This window comes from Parus major, chromosome 1, assembly GCF_001522545.3.
Source record: "Parus major isolate Abel chromosome 1, Parus_major1.1, whole genome shotgun sequence".
NCBI lineage: Eukaryota > Metazoa > Chordata > Aves > Passeriformes > Paridae > Parus > Parus major.
Genome location: NC_031768.1, coordinates 5,679,612 through 5,699,131, shown reverse-complemented (window position 1 = coordinate 5,699,131; position 19,520 = coordinate 5,679,612). Strand labels below are relative to the sequence as shown.

The following is a 19,520-nucleotide window of genomic DNA, read 5'->3' as shown; positions in this document are numbered from 1 at the left end:
ATCTGGGTTTTAATGGATGTTAAAGATCATCCCATTCCAATCCCTCTCCATGGGCAGGAACATCTCCCACTACTCTGGGTTGCTCAGAGCCCCATCCATCCTCGCCTTGGGTTCTTACTTAGTGTTCAGTATCTCAATTATTGTCAAGTTTCATCCTCTCCAAGTTTTATGGCACTTCAGCTGCAGTCTGTCAAGACACTAGACAGTCAGAATGGAGAGCAAAGATAAAGGGAATCACATTTATGAGCTTTTAGACATTTAGCAGCTGTAAGCAGTGGAAGAAACTGAGACTGTTGAGACATCCCAGGTGTCAGGCAGAGAGCTGAGGTCAGACAACATTCCTTCTTTCAATATTTCCAGCTGGAAATGCAGCCAAAACACACTCCCACTTAAATCACAGAGCCTGGCTGAACAGGAGGGCTGGAGCCTGGCTGCACTTGGGAAGCAAGAGGGAGCTGCTCCTCCTGTGATGCTCATCCCTCTTAGCAAGAGGGAACATCCTCTGGCAGCCACTAGCTCTGCTCTGCCCTTTCCATCATTTCAGGCAGCAATACCCTCTTCACTCTGTTTTTCCAAGAAGCCTGAACCATCCTTGTACATGTGTATCTGTGCATGCACCAGGGACTCCTCCACCTCGACCTTTCTTGAGGAAGAGCTCAATTAATCATGATATTTCCAATGCAAGCAGAGGAGCTCAGCCCATGGAACAATGGACCTGCAAACTATTGGCAGAAATTTATACTAGGTGGAGATATTTCGGTGTAGGGAGGTTTCTGCAAGTGACAGACTAACAACAGGATTAGGCTTACATCCTCATCTTTAACAAAACAGAATTATTTCACATAGGGAACCTCTAATGCAGGTAGCACAAAGCCCTTGAAGGCAAGTAATAACTACAATGGGAGGGGAAGGCTGTGAGACAAAGAGCAAGGAGAAATACCTGCCAACCACACCCATGCTAATGCAAGAACTCCCCACATATTTCAATCCATTTTGGTCCTGCTTGCCTGTATCTGTCTTATGAGAAGCTATATTCAAGAATTCCTACCACTTGACATAATCCATAATTCATTTGTAGAGGACCAGAGGAAGGGTAGTGAGGTATTTTTATTTCACCCATCTTCTCTCCTACCCCAGTAAGTTTCTCCCCAGTTTTTATCTAGCAAGAACCTCACACACATCCCAGTCAGTAAGAAGGCTAAGTAATCATTTCAGACATTATGGCACACTTGCACAGAAGTTGAGCTCTCTGCTCCAAAATGCTGCTAGTAACCCAACCTGGATCATCACTCTTCAAAACCAGGTCCCATTTTTACATCTCCAGATCATCCACTTTAGAAGTATTAGTGTTAGCTAGTGTTGTATTAATCCAAAAGTTTTCACTGGTATCAGTTAAATTAATAATGCCTCCAGGACTCTTAACACATTTTAATCTAACGATCATCTCAGCTGCTTGGTTGTTGAGTAACCCAGAGTCAGGCAATACCACTGATTTAAGGGTTAGTTTGAGCAGATGCCAGAGGAAAAAAATGCATCCAGAGAGGAAAAAAATAAATAAATCCTTATTTCCATGTTAACATTCTAGCCTACAATACCTCTGTAGGTTAACCAACAGTAAAATAAACCATTATGCAGAGAGTACTAGGAGCAGATGTTCAGGCAGGAACTGCCTCCAAAATAAGAAAAAAAAAAAAAAGTAACAGATTCAGCTGAATGAATCCTTGTTTCTTTCTGCATTGTCACTTGGGAGCTGCTACTTTAAGGCTACAGTTTCCTAAAAGGTAAAGCCTCACACACCTATGCCATTTTCATATGTCTGTAATCTCTTGAAAGAAGAGATCTTTACTCTTGAGAAGAATAATTTATTTGCCAGAAGGGGAAAAAAAAAATTGTTGGAACTGGATGATAAAGAGCAGTGGAAACTCTCAGAAAAGCAAAAAGGAATTGAGAAAAAGAAGAACTTCGATGGGAGCTGTCAGAAGGACTTTACAAAAAGGAACAATGGCTTTTTGGTCTCATTCCAGAAGCTTCATCAAAGGGCATGAGACCACCACACACCACTAGTCACAAGGAATAAGTCTCACCCATGAGCACGAGATCAGGCAAAGGAGGGGATACACCTCATGCTGCTTAGGCTGTGCTTCCTGGGGTGTCACAGAGTGTCAGATCTGCAGAATTCAATCCCAAAGCTGCAGAACTCAATCCCAGGAGGGTTTAGGACATGCAAGACTGGGATAGGTGGGGCTGGGAACACTTGCTAGGGATTTAGAGCGAGGAAATTCCTCCCTATGCCAAGAGTCTTTCCAACAGGAGGAAAGCAAATGAAAGGCACTGCCCTGCCATACAGCAGCAGAATTCTCTTGAAGAGCTAAATACTTGACATGGGACAAAAGTGATCTCACACAGAGAATAAAGCATGAATGGGATGAGAGCCCACTGCTGAAAATTACAGACAGATGTCATGCCAAACTGCCTAACTCTGACTACACAGGCAGCAGTGACACAGTGTCCCTCTGAAATCTGAGTACAAAAATCCTTCTCCTTCTTGGATTTGCCTTCACACAAGGGAATCAAGCAGATTGAAGACTCCAAATTTTTCAAAAATAACAGCTGGAAATATGGATGCCATGGATCTTGACTGTCTGAGAATTCAACCAGACCAGACTTAACATGAAAATACCAAATACCCACAAGACTGTAGCATCATTTGCTCAGGGTTGAATTCTGTTCACTTACATACCAAGAGCATGCTTCCTTCCCCCTGAAACTTGAAATGAAACTTGCCACTTTTAGCATCAGCCCTCTGAGACATCAAACCCTTCCCATTTTACAAAGCCACAGACCAGTTTAGTCTGAGAGTTATTTAGAATGGCTGCCCTGAAATCAAGAACACAGTCTAGTTTCCTGAGGCTTCCTCACAACTGTGTGAGGTCATACACAGTCCATTTTTGGCCAGACACCTCTAGAGTTTTGCTATTTTCCTTCAAACCCTTGGGAAGATGTTCATGTTTGAATTCTGGAAACTGATCCATTATAAACTGAAATTCCTGTTTTCCCTACACTTTTTATTTCCATACACAGAGATAAATGCCTCCTTACCAAAACTATTTATTTAAAAGCCAGGGAGGCTCTAAGTCCCTGCTGCAGTACCTGTATGTGGTACAGGGGAGAAAACAAGGGACAACAGGGGTGGGAAAGGGTCTGGAGCACAAGTCTGGTGAGAAGCAGCTGAGGATGTTCAGCCTGAAGAAAAGTCTCAGGGAAAACCTTATCACTCCCTACAATTATTCAAAGGAGGCTGGAGCCAGGAGAACAAGTGACAGGACCAGAAGTGGCCTCCAGTTGCACCAGGTGAGGTTTAGCTTAGATATCAGGAAGAAATTCAAGGGTTGTAAAGCACTGGAACAGGCTACCCGGGGAAATGATGGCATCACTATCTGTAGAAGTGTACAAAAAATATGTAGAGGTGGCACTTGAGGACATGTTTTAGTGGTGAACACAGTGGTGGTGCTGGGTTGACAGCTGGACTTGATTATCTTACAGGTCTTTTCCAACTTCAATGGTTCTTTGATTCTACAACTTTCCACCAGGAGCAAGTCATGCACCATCACTCATTCATTCATTATCCCCAAGAAGGAAAATCTTTTCAGATCAGAAATGCCTTTGATAACCTTTCAGTCCTCAGAGCCTGTCTGTAGCCCACAAGAAGTGATGGGAAATTCCAACAGCATGGGGAAACACAGGAAAGCCCAAAGGCAGGACCCCACCCACGGCCTGCACAGCTGGGCTGCTGTGACTGGAGCACAGGGAGGGAGCGTGGACAGAGCACACAGAACCCCAGTGCACAGAAGGACAGGGCAAATTCAGAGAATTACAACCATATAAAGTCTGCTCAAACCAACATGAAAAGCAGGCCAGCCACCCACAGCAGGGCACCTGAAGATAAGGGTCCCAATCCAAGACTCAGCTGTCACCAGAGCATGTTTTGCAGCCTGAAGGCCAAGGAAGCAGAGGACACTCCTTCCCACTGCCTTGAGCCACAAGGATGGCTACAGAAACACTCACTGCCACCACTCACAACTCCCAGAAGATTACCTTCAAATTAGGGCAATTTCAAAACCTAGAATCTTGAAGAGGAAACCACTGTCATTTTGGACTACATATCAGCATGTATCCCTCTTCAAGATGTCTTAAATCTCTCTCCTTGAACTAATTATTATTGACAGGTCTGTAAATGATGCCTCATGTTATTTATAGATAATGCTTTCAGATAAGACCAGAAGTAATCAGCCAGTTTCAGTACAGGCTGTTACATCATAAAACCTTCTCTAAGAAACCAGGCTGAAATTTCCACTTGTAAACTCACTCATTAGCTTTCTATTAACTAATGGCTTTTACCTAAAGGTGAAAAGACTGCTACTGTGGTTACATGGGAGGAGAGCATTTAAAGAAATGACAGAAAACTGCCTTGATGTGGCTAAGGAACAGCATGGTGGCATTTTTCAGATCAGGGTACACTCAGGATTTCACAAAGTCATGGAGAAAGGTGCCTCCCACACCCTCCTATAAGCACCAGGTAGTGACAACAATCACTTTGCATAAATCTGTTTTCAAAAGCCAAAGGCATGCAAGGGAGGGAGGGGAATAAAAAACATACTTGAAAAAATCACCAATGACTAAGCTACCAAGCTTTGCCAGGTGTGCAATGAGAAGTTTCCACCTTGGCAGCGGCTTTCATTCATCTGCTAGGTGATTTTGGCTAATCCTTTCAGGATTACTGCTGCCTTCCCCCGCTGGTGTCTGCCCCACCCCACATAACCATTCATTCAGTGCCCAGCGCTGGAAGGTACCAGATGAAGGGGAAGAGCTGAAAAAGCAAATCAGTTCCTTCCATTTGTCTTTCCCACTTAGCTCACAACAACTTTGGTATCAATGTCACACTCTGGTCACCACACAGGGAGAGCTTTAGTGCTCCAAGAGCATTAAGCCACTGAGAGCAGCATTCAGACCCTTTCTCACCCCATCCCTCCTGCACTGAAAAGGGACAGTTGGAATCCATTTGCTTTAGGACACAAAGCCCTGCTGTTCCACTGGGAATGTTTGGTTACTTCACTACTTGGTTAATTTAATTTTATTGCAGGCTCAGCTAGCATGCTCAATAAATGGCCTTGCACATGTGAAGCAAAAGTTGGATGACAAAGATTGTCAAGAAGATCCTAATTTTATAATTTAATCATATGCTTTACAATTTAATCATACATTTTACAATTTAATCATATTTTAATTGCACCCAATGCCTTAGTTATTTCAGATAGGTTAGCATGTTAAGGAGTTATTAATTAGCATTCAAATTCTTCAAGAAGTGATTATTCATTGCAAAGCCTTACTCAATTATTTTTACTTTGGGGGGAAAGAAAAAAAGTCCTAAAAAATTCCTCCAGCTGATTTAAATGAATAACAAATGGATCAAATCTTAAATTTGAAAAAAAAAATTACAAAGAAAAAACAATTAGTTTCCAAAATTCCATTTAAACCAGAAATGGAAAAGAAGAAAAATGAAATAGCTAATAGAAACTGTTATAAGGGTTTATCCACATATAACATATAACCTATGTTATAAGGTGCATGAAACATCTTACACCAGCTTAACTGGACAGGAACAGATCTCTCCTTTAGTGTACTAGGAGCATCAAGTTAAGTCAGCTCAAGCCAGAAAGAAATGCTATTTCAACTAAACAGCACTGAATTAAGCTAAATTAAGGGTCAGGTTCTCCAGCTAGACCCATCTGAAGCACTCCTGTGGTTTGATTCTGCTTCCTTAAAAAAGACCTGCCTTGCTCTCTCTTCATGCACAAGCTTAACTTCAGTAGGGAAGTAACACCAGCACGTGGATGGCAAGGGAGCTCAACATTCTCACACAATTCTGATGCAATTTGGTATTTCAACTCTGATCTCAGTCACTCCCCAGTCCAAAATTTCCAAAGAGGTATTTGTGAGAATCAGACACTGCACAGGGACTCCATGGGAGTAAGCCAGCCAAAGGCAGGGACACAAACAAACCAGCTGTGCTGCTACAACCACCCTCATGTTTTCCTGGAGTCAAACCAAAACTGCCAGAAAATGACTGACCCTGCAGAAGAATAATACACTTTTCAGGAGCTCTGACTTGTGGGTCATTCCTGTCTGCTGCTACTGCACTTTTAAAAAGGCCTGATTGCTGGCCACACATGCCAAAATTTTCAGCTGTTTCTGAATCAGGAGATTATGATAAGGAGCACCTGTATGTGCAGAGGGAATGGACACAGCCACTGGAGCAGCAGCTGCTTGGCCAGACACCTTCAGCATGGCCAGAGACCTTGCTGCTGCCCAGCAGGAGAGGTTGGTGTGGAACCCTGCTCCAGCAGAACCAGGTATTGCTCCTGGTATTGCTCCTGGTATTTTTGAAGCCTTATGTGGAATGGAACATCTACACAAAGCAGAGAGGGAAGATAAACTCTTGTCACAGGCAGCCACGATGAGAGGACACAGCCTCAAACTGCACCTGAGGAGGGTCAGGCTGGACACCAGGAAGAATTTCTTCACAGAAAGGGTTGTTAAGCATTAGAGTGGGCTGCACAGAGAGGTGGCAGAGTCAGCAGCCCTGGAGGTGCTCAAGAAACAGCTGGACACGGTGCCCTGGTCTGGCTGACAAAGCAGTGATCAGACAAAGGTTAGGCCATCTCAGAGGTCTTCTCTAACCTCAATGATTCTGTGATGGGAGTGACCATCAGTGCCTCAGTTTCATTGACAGTAGATTGGCAGGAAGGAAACAAATATGCTTCCATAAATGTGTGCCCTTGCCTGAAACATTAACCTCCTCCTGTGGGGAGGGAGGCAAGCACAGGAGTCCTGCAGACAGGCAGGAGGACACACTGTTAATGTCAGGTGGTTTGCACTGAGCATCAGGAAAGGGCTGCTGAACAATTCATAACCAGGGCTTGGCCACGAGGAGAGAGGGAAGAACACAGAAATCCAGGTCTTGCTCACTGCAGAAAGCCACATTGTGCCAGCAGCAACAGGCAGGAGAACAGCACCAGAACCTTCCAGAACACAGAGTTTCCACAGGGAGAGAGAACCTTGCCTAAACCACTGCTTCCACCATCAGCATTATCTCTGGAGCAACGGGGAGGAACAATCAGATATTTGTACTCCTTAAGCTGTGAGATCCTATGAAGATGGCAAAAGGAAGCCCAAACTCCACATTCATTCCCTTCTCCACTCCTGCTCCATTTTGGGTTTTTTTTCCTGAGAAACTACCTGATTAAAAAGCCTCCTCAAAGAAAAGTCTCCTCTTTTTCTCTTCATTTTCCTTACAGGCTTATTATTTTGTTGGTAGATGTGCAGGTTTGGAGGTATTTGGCAGTTTGTAGGATGGTGCCTACACCTCCTGATAAATACAGCACCCATCAGGTTTCTCCACTTTCTTTGCTCCCAGCTGGCTGCAGAACAAAATCCCTTTCCTGGGCAGAGAGCTAGTCAGTGCAAGGCTTGTGACTCACATCCATCCTACACAGGAAAATACCTTCTTTGTATTGCAAGAGTGTATGCAGATTGCAAACACACAGTGAATCTATATACACAGAGTGTAAATGATATATACCCAGAAATTATATAATAACACAGTGTTTTACATACAGAAAGTGAAAGAAAACAGCAAATGAAGCACCAGTAAATAATTTATTCTCTCTTATAAGGAACGCTTCTAGCAACAAAAATTAAGAGCCTTTCACTCTTTTGCAGAGACACAAGTACCAGCTGAAGTGTCTGGTGAAGCTCCTGACAGGGGCAGATTCCCAAGGGCTGGGAGGCACAAAAATGAAATGGTAAGCTATGTTTTCCCTTGGGCTGTGAAGCAGCTGAAGTTTGTGAGCAGAAGGAATTTCATTTAATTACCAACAGAAAATAATCTCAAGATCAACCTATGACTATAGAGAGGCAATTAACATTGTCTATATGTGAAGGCAAGAGGGAAGTGCAGGTCTGGTGTTGGCTGAACACTGAGAAACCTCAGTTCAACAGACAGGAGATAAAACCCACAGCAAGACTAGATGGTAAAATAACTCAGGGTTTCTAACCCATCTAGCTTTATATCCAAATTACCTTCACAGATGAAGGAGCTGGGAAAGATGGCATAAATTACACCAGAGAAAAGGTGTTTGATCTCTGCTCTAGCATTCTAACAAAGCATTTGACCTTTCTCTCTCCTCTTTCCCTCTCATTAGGGAGACTGCTCTCTGGATGGTTGCCTGCTTACTGCTTTCCTCTCTGCCCAGAGGTAAATATACCTTAGTGCACACCTAGGAATTTGCAGAGGCATTTACATGCGAACACACAGGCTGCAAGCAGGATCTTGGAGCAAAATAGAACAAATTCATGCATTGCTTTGCATATATTTCATCACAGTCCAAGGTTTGCAAGTAACTCTCAGATAAACCTCAGTACCCAAAAGAAGTGGTTTTCAAATTTAACGTGCTTTAGATCCATAAAGCTTAACCTATAAAGTTTATCCTGCCACATCCTTAAAAGTACTCCACCATTTTCCTAATATTAAAGATGCCTTGGAATTTCATCCTTTACAACCCCCAACCATCTTGCATGTGCTTAGTTCTAGCAGAGTTGACTTTCTGACATTATATTAATTACATATCATCTTCCCCGTGAAAAGGATAAACTAGTACACGTTGTTGAGAGAACTTTATACAAGGAGCAGTTTCCTTATTGATGCTTAAAGTCAGCAGTAGTAAGACCTCTGTGTTTGCCCAGAAGTGCCTCACATTTGCCAGACACTGTGGTGGTTAAGGATGTTACACTTCACCTGGGAAAAAAAGGGGGAACAAAAAAAGCCCAGTCCTCATGAGTGTCCCTGCACCACACTTTGATTGCTGAAGCAGGAGTGTTTTCTCATTACAGGAATCTTACAGATTGGTCAAATTGTCACATTCAACTTCATCTTAACAGGCTTAAACATTTCAGCAATATTTAAAACACATAACTGAAAAAAAAAAAAACCACAAAATAAACTCATCCCATTTTCCATTCAAGCCTTACAGCTGAAAGTGAAAGCTGTGTGGCAACATTCATCTTCTCTAAGATGGGGAACTGCCCCTTCCATGTGCAAAGCTTACTTGGTAGGTAAGATGAACACCATTAATCCTGATTTACATGCCTCAGCTGCCACCACAAGGCTGCTTTAGTTTTCTGGCCAGGAAGCTCCCTGCTTCCACATCCCCTGCTGCAACAACAGCCTCAGTGGGAAGTTTACCAACATCACCAGCCTTCAGCACAACTCTACTTGGCTTCTATAAGGACACATCCTTGTCTTACCCCTAGAAGTGTGTTCTCCCCATCTACAAAACACCTCGTGCAGCTGTGGGCTGATTAAATAGCTCATTACAGATTTCAGTCACCTGCTCTTATCCCAGCCAGCTTCAGCAGTGCCTCCTTTTTTGCCTCCTCCTGCCCTGGTTTTACCAGCTGGAGGCAGCGAGGGCAGGGTGGGCTGAGCCCTGCAGGTGTTCACAGAGCCCTCAGGAGTGTTACAAGGTTTGTACATCTTGTCATGGAGGAGAGGGAATGGGCATGGCTCACCAAAGACAGGCTAAATACAGGTGTCCTCCATCTTCAGAAAAATAATCAGGAGCAAATAGGTGCTTTTCCAAAACCAGTATCAAATGTGCAGGTGTCCACAGTCAGGAGATAGGACCCACATCTTTTCTCCCTCTTTTGTTCATTAAGAAAATCTGTATTTCCCATTTTTCTGAATAGAGTTACAAGCTGTTTATCATCTTTTCTCCATCCAAGTGCAACACCATGCATTGCAAGCACTCTCTCTCCTAATAGCACCCTGCAGACAGGACATTTCCCACCAGGAAAGTCTCACTCCCTCCTCTTGTGGAGGCTCCTTTCTTCCCCTGCCCTACCAACCCCCTGCAGCAGCCTCAGGCACGTTCATCTCCTCCTGTGGTTTCCTGACCACGCTCAGCCAGAGCCACAATCTGTCTCCACACATGGCCTTGCCTCAGGGACACTGCTGAGCACAGCCCTTCCCCAGGCACAAACAGCCCAGGGAAGGGGCTCAGGCTGCTGTTGTAATTCAGCTTCCCTTTGAGAAGAAAAACCTGGCCAGCAACTGATACATTCTGAAAATTACAGAACCACAGAGTCAATTAGGTTGGAAAAGACCTCTGAGATGGTGAAGTCCAAGCTATGATCAAACACCACCTTGTCAACCAGATCATGGCACTGAGTGACATGTCCAGTCTTTCCTTAAACCCCTCCAGGGGTGGTGGTTCCTCCACAGGCAGCCCAAGTTCCCAGGTCTAATCACCCTGTAAAGAATTTTTTGTCATGGCCAAAGCATAATGACCGAATGGCTCAGCTCTCCACACAGCAAGGGGATTCTCCTTCCACCACTAACCAGAAAAAAATCTTGGGATATGTGTTTTTTTCAGTAAAAGTTGACATTGTTGGGCAAATTGGACTGGGATTTTTAGCTGAAAAGTCTGAAAACCCAAGAAAAGCAGATGTGTGGTGATAGAGTTATAGCCAAAGACATTTACTTGGCTGTCTGGATGATGCTTTTCTTTCTGCTGTCATGTCTGGATGAACAGTGTGGCATCAAAGGAAGTTGATGATATGGAAACAGAGGCCTGAGCATGTGACAAGATGAGCCATGGCTGATGTCACTGACTTCAAGGGGAAACTGGGACTCTCTTTGGTCTTGAGCCTGACACATGCAGAGAGCTGATGCAAGCCAGGAACACCAGAATGACCCCACTGCAACAAAGAATATTTATTTCAATATTCAGTCTAATTAGTTGCCCCTTATGCTTCACAGACCTTTGGCCATGGAAGCAGATTGAGTTGTTTCACAGTGAATTTTAGCTTTTCTTTTTGAAGCAGTCACAGATTCATGCTGCTTTTGTTGTGCTCCATGCTGGGAATAACTTCTTCTTCCAAATTAATTAAACTGCATTTTAATTTATAACATTATTTTATGCAACTGGTTTGGTCAGAGTGTTAATTTAAACCCACATTCTGTGTTGGAAATAGTTGTTCATGCTTTATAAATATATAAAAAACTTCTTCCACAACCCAGTTTTCCCCTGGAAAATGCAGAACTACAATCTGATAGGAATTGTCCTACATGATAGTAGCAGACTCACCCATTTTTACAAGTTTTAGTAGCTTTCAGATAACTTAGAAGGATTAATAGAAATAATTGCCATCAAAGTTATTAACTGAAGAGTGTGTGTAAGCTGGCTGCCCACCCTGCCTGTGCCCCTGTTTGCCCACCTGCAGGATACCTTCATCCTGGCTCCTGCATGTGCTAGAATTGGCTGGGAAGGTTGGGAAGGTTGGGAATGCCTCTTCCTGATGTCAGGGACACCCACCTAGTCTCTCCAAGGTCTGGGAAAAACCATTTATCTAAAATGGGAGTGACAGAATTTCCTTTCTGGCTGCTGGAGATTAACACCAAAGCGTATGAGGGACTGCCAGACAGGGATCAGCAACAGTGCACCGAACCAGATCTGCAGAAAAATGCCCTTTTCTGTCAGACCCTTTGCAAGATTTTTCAGGGGAAGGGGGATAGGGGCTGCCAGCACATTCTTTACAAGTTGGGAGTCATGGTCTGATAGCCAGATAATGGGAGTTGTAGGAGACTAAACTCATCTAGGGGTTTTCTCCTGGTCTCTTTTCTCCTTACTGTTTTCACACTTTCTTTTTTCCAGCCAGACTTCCTACAAAACCAGAAATTGCTTAATCATATCTGCCCACACCCATTCCACTGCATTCCTTTTTCTTCTTGTGAACTGACATATTAATTAAAGTCAAATCAGACACCTAATCCTAAAAACTGAGATCCCAAAAAGCTGGAAGAAAAATCACCAGCTAAGAGGACAAGCAGAAACAAGCTCAAGCAAAAGCCACATTTACAAAGTGGAGGCAACTTGCATGTACCAACATCTGTCCTGCTGCACAGCTGGCTGGGCTCTGAGCACACATGGCCCTCCTGGCTGGAAACAGAAGGATTTGGGAGGGAGAGTGGCAATAAGGATGTGGTGAAGCCAAATTATGAATTTTTATTTAGCCAATTATGAATTCATTATTATGAAACCTGGTGCCCCATCTCTGCTGCACGCTGATGGAACTGTCTGGGTTTTATTGCAGGCCAGCTGGGCACCACGTGCCATGCATTTGTTGGGGAAACTGTGGTTTTGCCTTGCACCACCACCCCTCCTGGAGAGTCAACCCTTTCCAAGTCCCTGCTCTACTGGCAGATTGGCACCAATCTGGTGCACTTCTTTAAGAATGGGCAGGATTCACTGGATGGCCAGGATGAAAAATTCCATGGTAGAACCAGTCTTTTTCTGGACCAGATGAAGCATGGCAACCTTTCTTTAAAGATCTCCAATGTCCAGTTACAGGATGATGCTGAATATTCCTGCATCTACAGACAGACTGACAGCCATCAAACAAAGAAATCTACAATTAAACTCCATGTATCAGGTAAGATTTGTTTTAGTACAGAGGAGCGAGTCAAGGGCAAAATTTTTTGTTGATAAGCCATGTGCAGCCATTGAGAGGGATTACTTCAATTTTCAAAACAATTTTTCACTCAGTTTCATTCTGTTCCTTGCTTTTGTTGGAAGAATATGTGAGAAAGAAAAGTCCTTTGTTAAGCTTCAGCACTTCAGGACTCCTAAAGGCAAGGCACCTGCCTCTTCATCCTCCCTTTGGGGAAACATTAAGGAATAATGTCCCCAGATTTTAGCATTTAGGTATTTATGGGTTTGTACTGTCCTTGATCCACTTTTCCCCAGAGGAACAGCAGAGTTAATTTCACTGTTTGCACATGGGTCTGTGAAGCAGAAGTTTAATTTCTGGCTATTGGATCCAAAGTCCAGGTCCCAGACCCTTTCAGAGGAATAACAGCCAGCTGCTACTTTCCTTTTCCCTTGCAGCTGGAAGATGTGGATCTGATGGCATGGCTGGACAGATGCAACAAGAATTTGTATTTTTGCTCCTTAGGAAAATGAGTGAGACCATAACACATGTTTGAAAAAGCCAAACAACTGAGATAACATGTTTCAACTACCCACAAGCATAGCCACCAGAAGGATGAGGGATTGAGTTAGACCAGCCAAACAACTGAAAAAAAAGGAAAAATAAGGGATACACATCAAAACAAATCATGCATTTTTAAGGTGTCTTTCATGAATAAGTCAGCTTTCATAATGCTCAACCACATAGATTCGCTTCTGCTTAAAATAGAAAAAAAAAATGTTTTCAAATAATATAAACCTGTTAATATCTTTTTTTTAATAATTCTAGAGAGAAAAATGTTTTCAAAATGTAAAGTGAAATAACATTTGTTAAAAAAAATTTCAAAGCTAAATGTTTTGCAGTTTTCAAAATTAAAAAGAAAAGATGTTTCGAAAATGCAGAATCAAAATGTTTCCATCTAATTTTAGAGAGCAGTAAGGTGTCTTTGATATAATTCTGTGATTATAACTTTCAGTTTGTTTGACAAGTGTAGAAAAAAACAATAACATTAACCCTTAAATCAATTATCAGAAAAACAGAAAAAGTTCTAGGCCCAAACAATTAACTTTGATTATTGTGGGGTTTTTTCCCAGCTCCACCTAGGATTGAGGAGCCACCTTCCCCTTCTGGTAAGGCAACACTGCTTAACTTGCTAAGTGTCTGAGTGATTATCCTGTGCTTTATTTTGTGTTTGCAAGATTGGAAAAATGTGCTGAATAGAGAAAGTCCAATAAACTTGGGGTGCTTGTTCTCTCTCACTAAACCTGGCAAAATACAGCTGTCCCAGACAGGGAAAAATATCTCCACCACTGAGACAGACCTGGACTGCAGGGAGAAGAGTGCTGAGGTGCCAGGACACTCACCAGTATGGGCATTGTAAAAATCACTAAAAAACAAGTAACACAGAAGCCACTTGGAAGGAATAAATCACAGGGTCATCAAGGCTGTGAGACACCTGCAAGGTCATCCAGCCCCACCATCAACACCCTAAACCATGTCCCCAAATTCCACATCCAGGTGCCACTTGAGCACTTCCAGGCACAGTAGCTCCACCGGCTCCCTGGGAAATTTATTCCAATGTCTATTAACCACTCTTTCAGTGATTTTATTTTATTTTTTTTTCCTATTATCTGATCTGAATGTCCCCTGACATAATTTAAAGCCATTTCCTCTCATCCTTTCATTTGAGATGTGGCAGAAAAGACCAACCCCCACCTAACTACAGCTTCCTCTCAGCTAGTTCTAAAGTTAAACTGCTAGATCAAGAGATCTGGGGGGTCCTTTTGCTAATAAATATTTTTTTAAATATATGATTAATGACTCCACATAAAACTCTTCTGGGAAATTAAGGTAGATTTCATCCAAAGGCAATATTGCAATATAGTGCAGATGTTATTATCTAGGTTTATTCATTACAGAGAAGTAACTAAGTAACTATACTGGGGTCATTTGTAAACACTTCTGGAGTGAATTCAATGCAGAAGGGATGTCCAGCTTTTAGTGCTACAAAACCTTAAATTGGAATTAAACCTATAAAACTTTGTCATATAAAATCAACAGCTGCATTTTTTATTATACTTAGTGGGGCTGGAAGATAAGATCCTTTACATAGCAATTATTATATTACATTTAACATGGTAAGTTCAGCCACACTATGACATTACAGACAGTTTAGGCTGCAATAAACTCAAATAGAAACTATGAAAGAGAAATGTTGTAATGTTTTATCTCATGATCACACAGAAGAAAAAAAACACCCAAACAACAGTTCTTGTGCCTGATAAGCACAAAAAATACAGGAAACATACAGTTTTAGACCTAAGATAGTCTAGCTGGCCAAAAGGTCTTTAAAAAAACATGAAGTTAAGTTCAAGGTGGTATTATGTGCTTTCACATTATTTTATAAAAGCAAATAGAACAGGAATTAAAATATCTCCAGCTGTCACCTTCCACAAGAAATCAGAAACTATTGAGGACCAAACTTCTTAATGCAGCAGTGGAAGATTCTCAAAACCAAATGTAAGTGGGTTATATTTAAATGAGATTGTTTTATATATGTTTGATTCAGCCTTCCTGACAACAGCCCCTGAATATAAACTATTTCTTGTAATGAAAATACATTTTTATTGAGGAAAAAATAAATAAATTATTGGGACAAAAGGGCAGTGTTTCAGTTTGCTATAGGAGTACAAACTGAACCACACAGCTTTGACACCTGATGGTTCTTGTACTGCAGGATTTTGTGGGACTTGGGAATGAGGAAAGAACAAAAGCCCAACCTTTTAAGTGTAAATTTTTTTACAAAAAGGAAAAGTATATTTCCTGTTTTCAGCTTATTTTAAATAAAATCATCAGCCACAGCTCCCCCCTTTTTTTTTCAGCAGTTTCTTAAGAAAGAAAGGGAATCTGTTTTATATTAGCTGTTATTTCAGAAGGGACTTAGGAAAATTAAAAAATTACATGCTGAGAACAAAGGCATTACATACAGAAACAGTTGTCACGTCTCACAGTCAACCAGATCAACAAATATTATTTTTATGTAAAACAGAAACAATTTTCATCTGTTTCACTATGGCTACATATCTGTTTGTTTGCTGCATGGATTATTTTTCCCAACTACTTTAAAGAGCCAAATTTTACTTTCACTCTGAGTGTCTCACAAGACTCCCTCTGACTCAATAAAACCAGTTTAACACTTTCTCTGGGAAAAATGAAAGGGTTGGGCCTGGAAGAAGACACAAAAGGCCAGGAGGCTTGTTGTGATAACCCTACATTTATTTCAAAGCATGACAGAGGACTACCTGATGTTTACTTGCTCTCTACACATCAGTATCACAAACTCCTTCCAGGAACTGGGGGAAACTCCCTGCTTGAGATAAATTAACTACAGTGAGCTACTGACAGCTGATACCACAGCAATAGGAACAGTCCTCAGGTATATAAAAACCAATATACAGCCTGTTCTTCACAGAGAAGGACTTGGAACACTTACAGGAAAAATATTCTCTTCTTTTTAAGTCAGGGGTTGAAAATCTCTTTTCACTTGTGTGCTACATCCAGCACAGGTCAAAGGTAACACCCGTGCCAAGGGTAATTCATGTCCTGTGTCCGTGCTGTGGGTTTTGTACCAGCAGAGGCACACAGTGCTGCCACCACCTAAAGTGTGTCACCTAGATTCTTTAATATTTACTACCACTATCTATGGACTCTTAATCAAAGCATCTGCCTCAGGCCCTGAGTAGGAAGAATGAAAATATATTTTCATCCTAAAATCATGGAATGGCTTGGGTTGGAAAGGATCTCAAAGATCCCCCAGTTCCCACCCCCTGCCATGGGCAAGGACAGCTCCCACTAAACAGCTGGCTGGTTGTTGCTTTTCTGTCAGGATTTTAAACAAGGATTCTCAGTCATCCAAAAAATTTGCATTCATTATTGCTGAGTTTCTGCACCTTTTCTGTGAAAAAGAAAAAGTGATTTGCCTCTGTACCTTGAGACTCTTTTGTCTGGACTCTGTACAGACACACAAAATGAGAATTTTGAAAATGAGCCCAAATCCATTGTTTTAAAAACAATCTTCCACCGATGCATTCATGTAAAATATGTCAGGCAAACTTCTAATACACTTTCTTGTCAAGCCATCACTTACATGCTGACCTTCTCTTTGTTAATTTTTCAGAGCAGAATCAGATTCCCTCCGGAAGCCCCACGGATGTGCCATGTCTGGCTGTGCTTCCCCTCTCTTTCCTGCTCCTGCTCCCCCTGGGGCTTTGGCACTTGTAACAGGGGAAGTCAGCCTTGTCTTTGGGAATTTTTCCTCACCAGAGGATGTTTCTGGGCAGAACAGGTCTGTGGGGTCAGTGTGACACCTGCTCCAGAGCCATGGGAAGGAAGCACCGAGAGCTGGGAACAGACCGAGCAGTAGGTGTTTGCATCCCACGTTCTGCTGTTCCACAAAACCAAGGGCAGCAAAACTCTGAGGTGGCAAGTTTGCTTTTGCATTTGTTTCTCAGAGTCCAGTTTTACTGCTGTCAGGATATACATTTCATTTTGGAATTATGTGGGTTTGCTTTAATGACAGGGTAAAAGGCTCACAAAACTCCAGGATCAGATTATACTTGATCCCAGTGAGATCTTTTACCTCTCATCTGCTGTCCTTCAAGACAACTGAAAGGAAGAGTGGGGGTAACTCTCCTCTGTGTCAGACAAAAAGTGGAAGCAGGAAGACACTCACATTTTGTGAAATGTAAGGATGGAAACCTTGTGAAACTTGATTCTGTGGAACTTCAGCTTCTGCTTTCACTCCCAAGTGTCATGGGCTATGAGTAAGAGCCCCTTTTTTCCACAAGAAATGTAGTATTTCTTTAGCAGGAGGGTGAAACTGACAGAGAAAGAGGGTAGAAGTTCATAAAATATCCACATAGAGGAAGGAAGTGATGTATTACTACAAAATCCACTGCTAAAAAAGCCAAAAAATTCAGAAGACTGAATTCACTATTATCATTTTTGTCGTGAAATATGGCAAAGCTGGATTCTTACTCTGGAACTGTGCAATGAGAAGTCATTACTGTGACAATGTTCTTCTTTAAAAGCAGTACCTTTGGAGGGGAAAAAAAATATATAAAAACTCATCAGAGTGATTGTAACTGATACCTATGCAAACTAAAAGGGTTTATTTCTGGAAAAGTTCCCTTCAGGTAGCAGAGGTGTGCAAATTGAAAGGATCCCGCATATAAACAATATCCAGGAAGTGCAGAAGTTTTTTTCAAGCCAGAACTGCAACTACCCTGCTTCACAACCATAAAAGCATCCAGAGAACAGAACTGGTGGCTGAACACACCTCTCCTGCTGAGCCCTCAGGCAGCAGGAATGACTCAAGAGGATGCACAGAGAGAACAGTTGCACCTCTTTTTTCCCAATGAAGAGACAAGATTGTAATGGCAAGGAAGGGACAGAATAAATCAGAGTTTAAAATGGACGTAAAGGAGACAGTTACCTTTGAATTTCTTAACTAAAGGCCTTTTCCCCATGGTGGGGAAGAGAAACAAAATCCCCCACATGGCCTGTGCTGGTGCTGCAGTGAAGCTCAGCTGATATTTGGCCACTCTGCTACAGAGCAGCTCAGTGGAACAGCTGCAGAGAGAGATTTGACTATAAGAATTGTACATACTGTGACTGTCTTTTTGTGTCCCATCCTCCAAATGTTTGTTTCAGATTTTGTGTCTTTTTCAAGATACAATTTGATCACAAATAAAACCTGAAATAAAACAAAAAACCCTGATGAGAGCAATTGCTTGGTCTATAAGAGTTCTTCATTTGTATTCCAGTTGTTCCTACAGTTAGAGAGGCTCAGAAGGTTTAAAAGGTAACATCTGTGTAGTTTTGCTGGCCCTAAGAGTCTGGAGTGCCTGCCCTCATCTCAACGACTCTATAACTTCTAAAAATCTACTAGCCACTTAAGCAGCCCAGCATTTCTCAGGAAGTGCAGAATCCCAGAACAACTGAGGCTGGAAAAGATCAACAAATCCGACACTTAACTCAGCACTGCCAAGTCCACCATTAAACCATGTCCCTCAGAGCCACATTTACACATCTTTTAAATCCTCCCAGGGGTAGCAGTTCAGTTAAAGAATCTCAAAATGTTGGTGCCAGCTGTGTGTGAGGACACAGCCCTGACACGTGTCCAGACACAGCTCTGGATCAGCAGGCAGACACAGACTAGAGACAAATTTCCTTGCCAGCAGTGCCCCTGCCCAGAAGGCTGCCAGGAAAAATCCAGTCTGTCAGAAACAAGGATTTCAAACCATATCTCTTTTATAAGCTAAAGTCCATGTTTTGTGTCAGGCTTGGAAACAAACCAGGAGCCAGCGCATTTTAGGAGCAAACTTTGCTCTTTGCAAAGGGTGCCACAAGGATGTCGAAACTGCACATCCTGAATTAATTTGCTGTAGCTGTGCTAATTGAATTCCCACATAGTGCTGTATGTAGCAACAGTCCAGATGGGAATTATAAAATTCCATAATCATAGCACTGATGGCCACATCAAAAAAGACAATGTCACATCTTTCAGCCAATGCAGGTAGATTTATTTTTTTGGAGGTGCAGGTGTAACTCAGCTGTCTTCTTCCTTTAACAATATACTCCCCTCCTTTCCTGCCTCTTCTCCTTTCCCTTTAGCATTTTCCTTTTCTTTAAACCTTTTCTCTTGGCTTTTCTTTTCTAAACTATGGCCAGATTTTGGGTTTATATCTCATCCCAGGTGCCTTCCAGTTCCACTGTACATAAGACATCTAAAACCTCTCCCCCAATTTCTCCCTTTCCCCTCCCCACATCAGTCACTCAGCTCTGCCCTCCATCCCTTCTAGATCAACAGGCACTGTGTGAATGCTGATTTAGCCTTTACTAATTACATACTAAGAACAGCAGTTTTCTCTACT

General features: G+C 42.3%; 1 protein-coding gene across 3 annotated transcripts in view; it reads left to right on the top strand.

Moving 5' to 3' along the window:
• LOC107210394 (myelin-oligodendrocyte glycoprotein-like) overlaps positions 1–18,422 on the top strand; it is a 31,090-nt gene extending 12,668 nt beyond the window's left edge. The window contains exons 3-7 of one of the 3 annotated variants that reach the window (XM_015641172.3): positions 7,780–7,862; positions 8,262–8,314; positions 12,211–12,549; positions 13,680–13,715; positions 16,763–18,421. In XM_015641172.3, the coding sequence (XP_015496658.1) occupies positions 7,855–7,862; positions 8,262–8,314; positions 12,211–12,549; positions 13,680–13,715; positions 16,763–16,866 (540 nt within the window). In that variant the 5' untranslated portion in view covers positions 7,780–7,854 and the 3' untranslated portion in view covers positions 16,867–18,421. Of the gene's footprint in view, positions 1–7,779; positions 7,863–8,261; positions 8,315–12,210; positions 12,550–13,004; positions 13,366–13,679; positions 13,716–16,762 lie in introns of those variants that run through there. The other 2 variants (XM_019008164.2, XM_015641182.3) reach the window with 2 other exon arrangements.
• Positions 18,423–19,520: the final 1,098 nt, after the last annotated feature.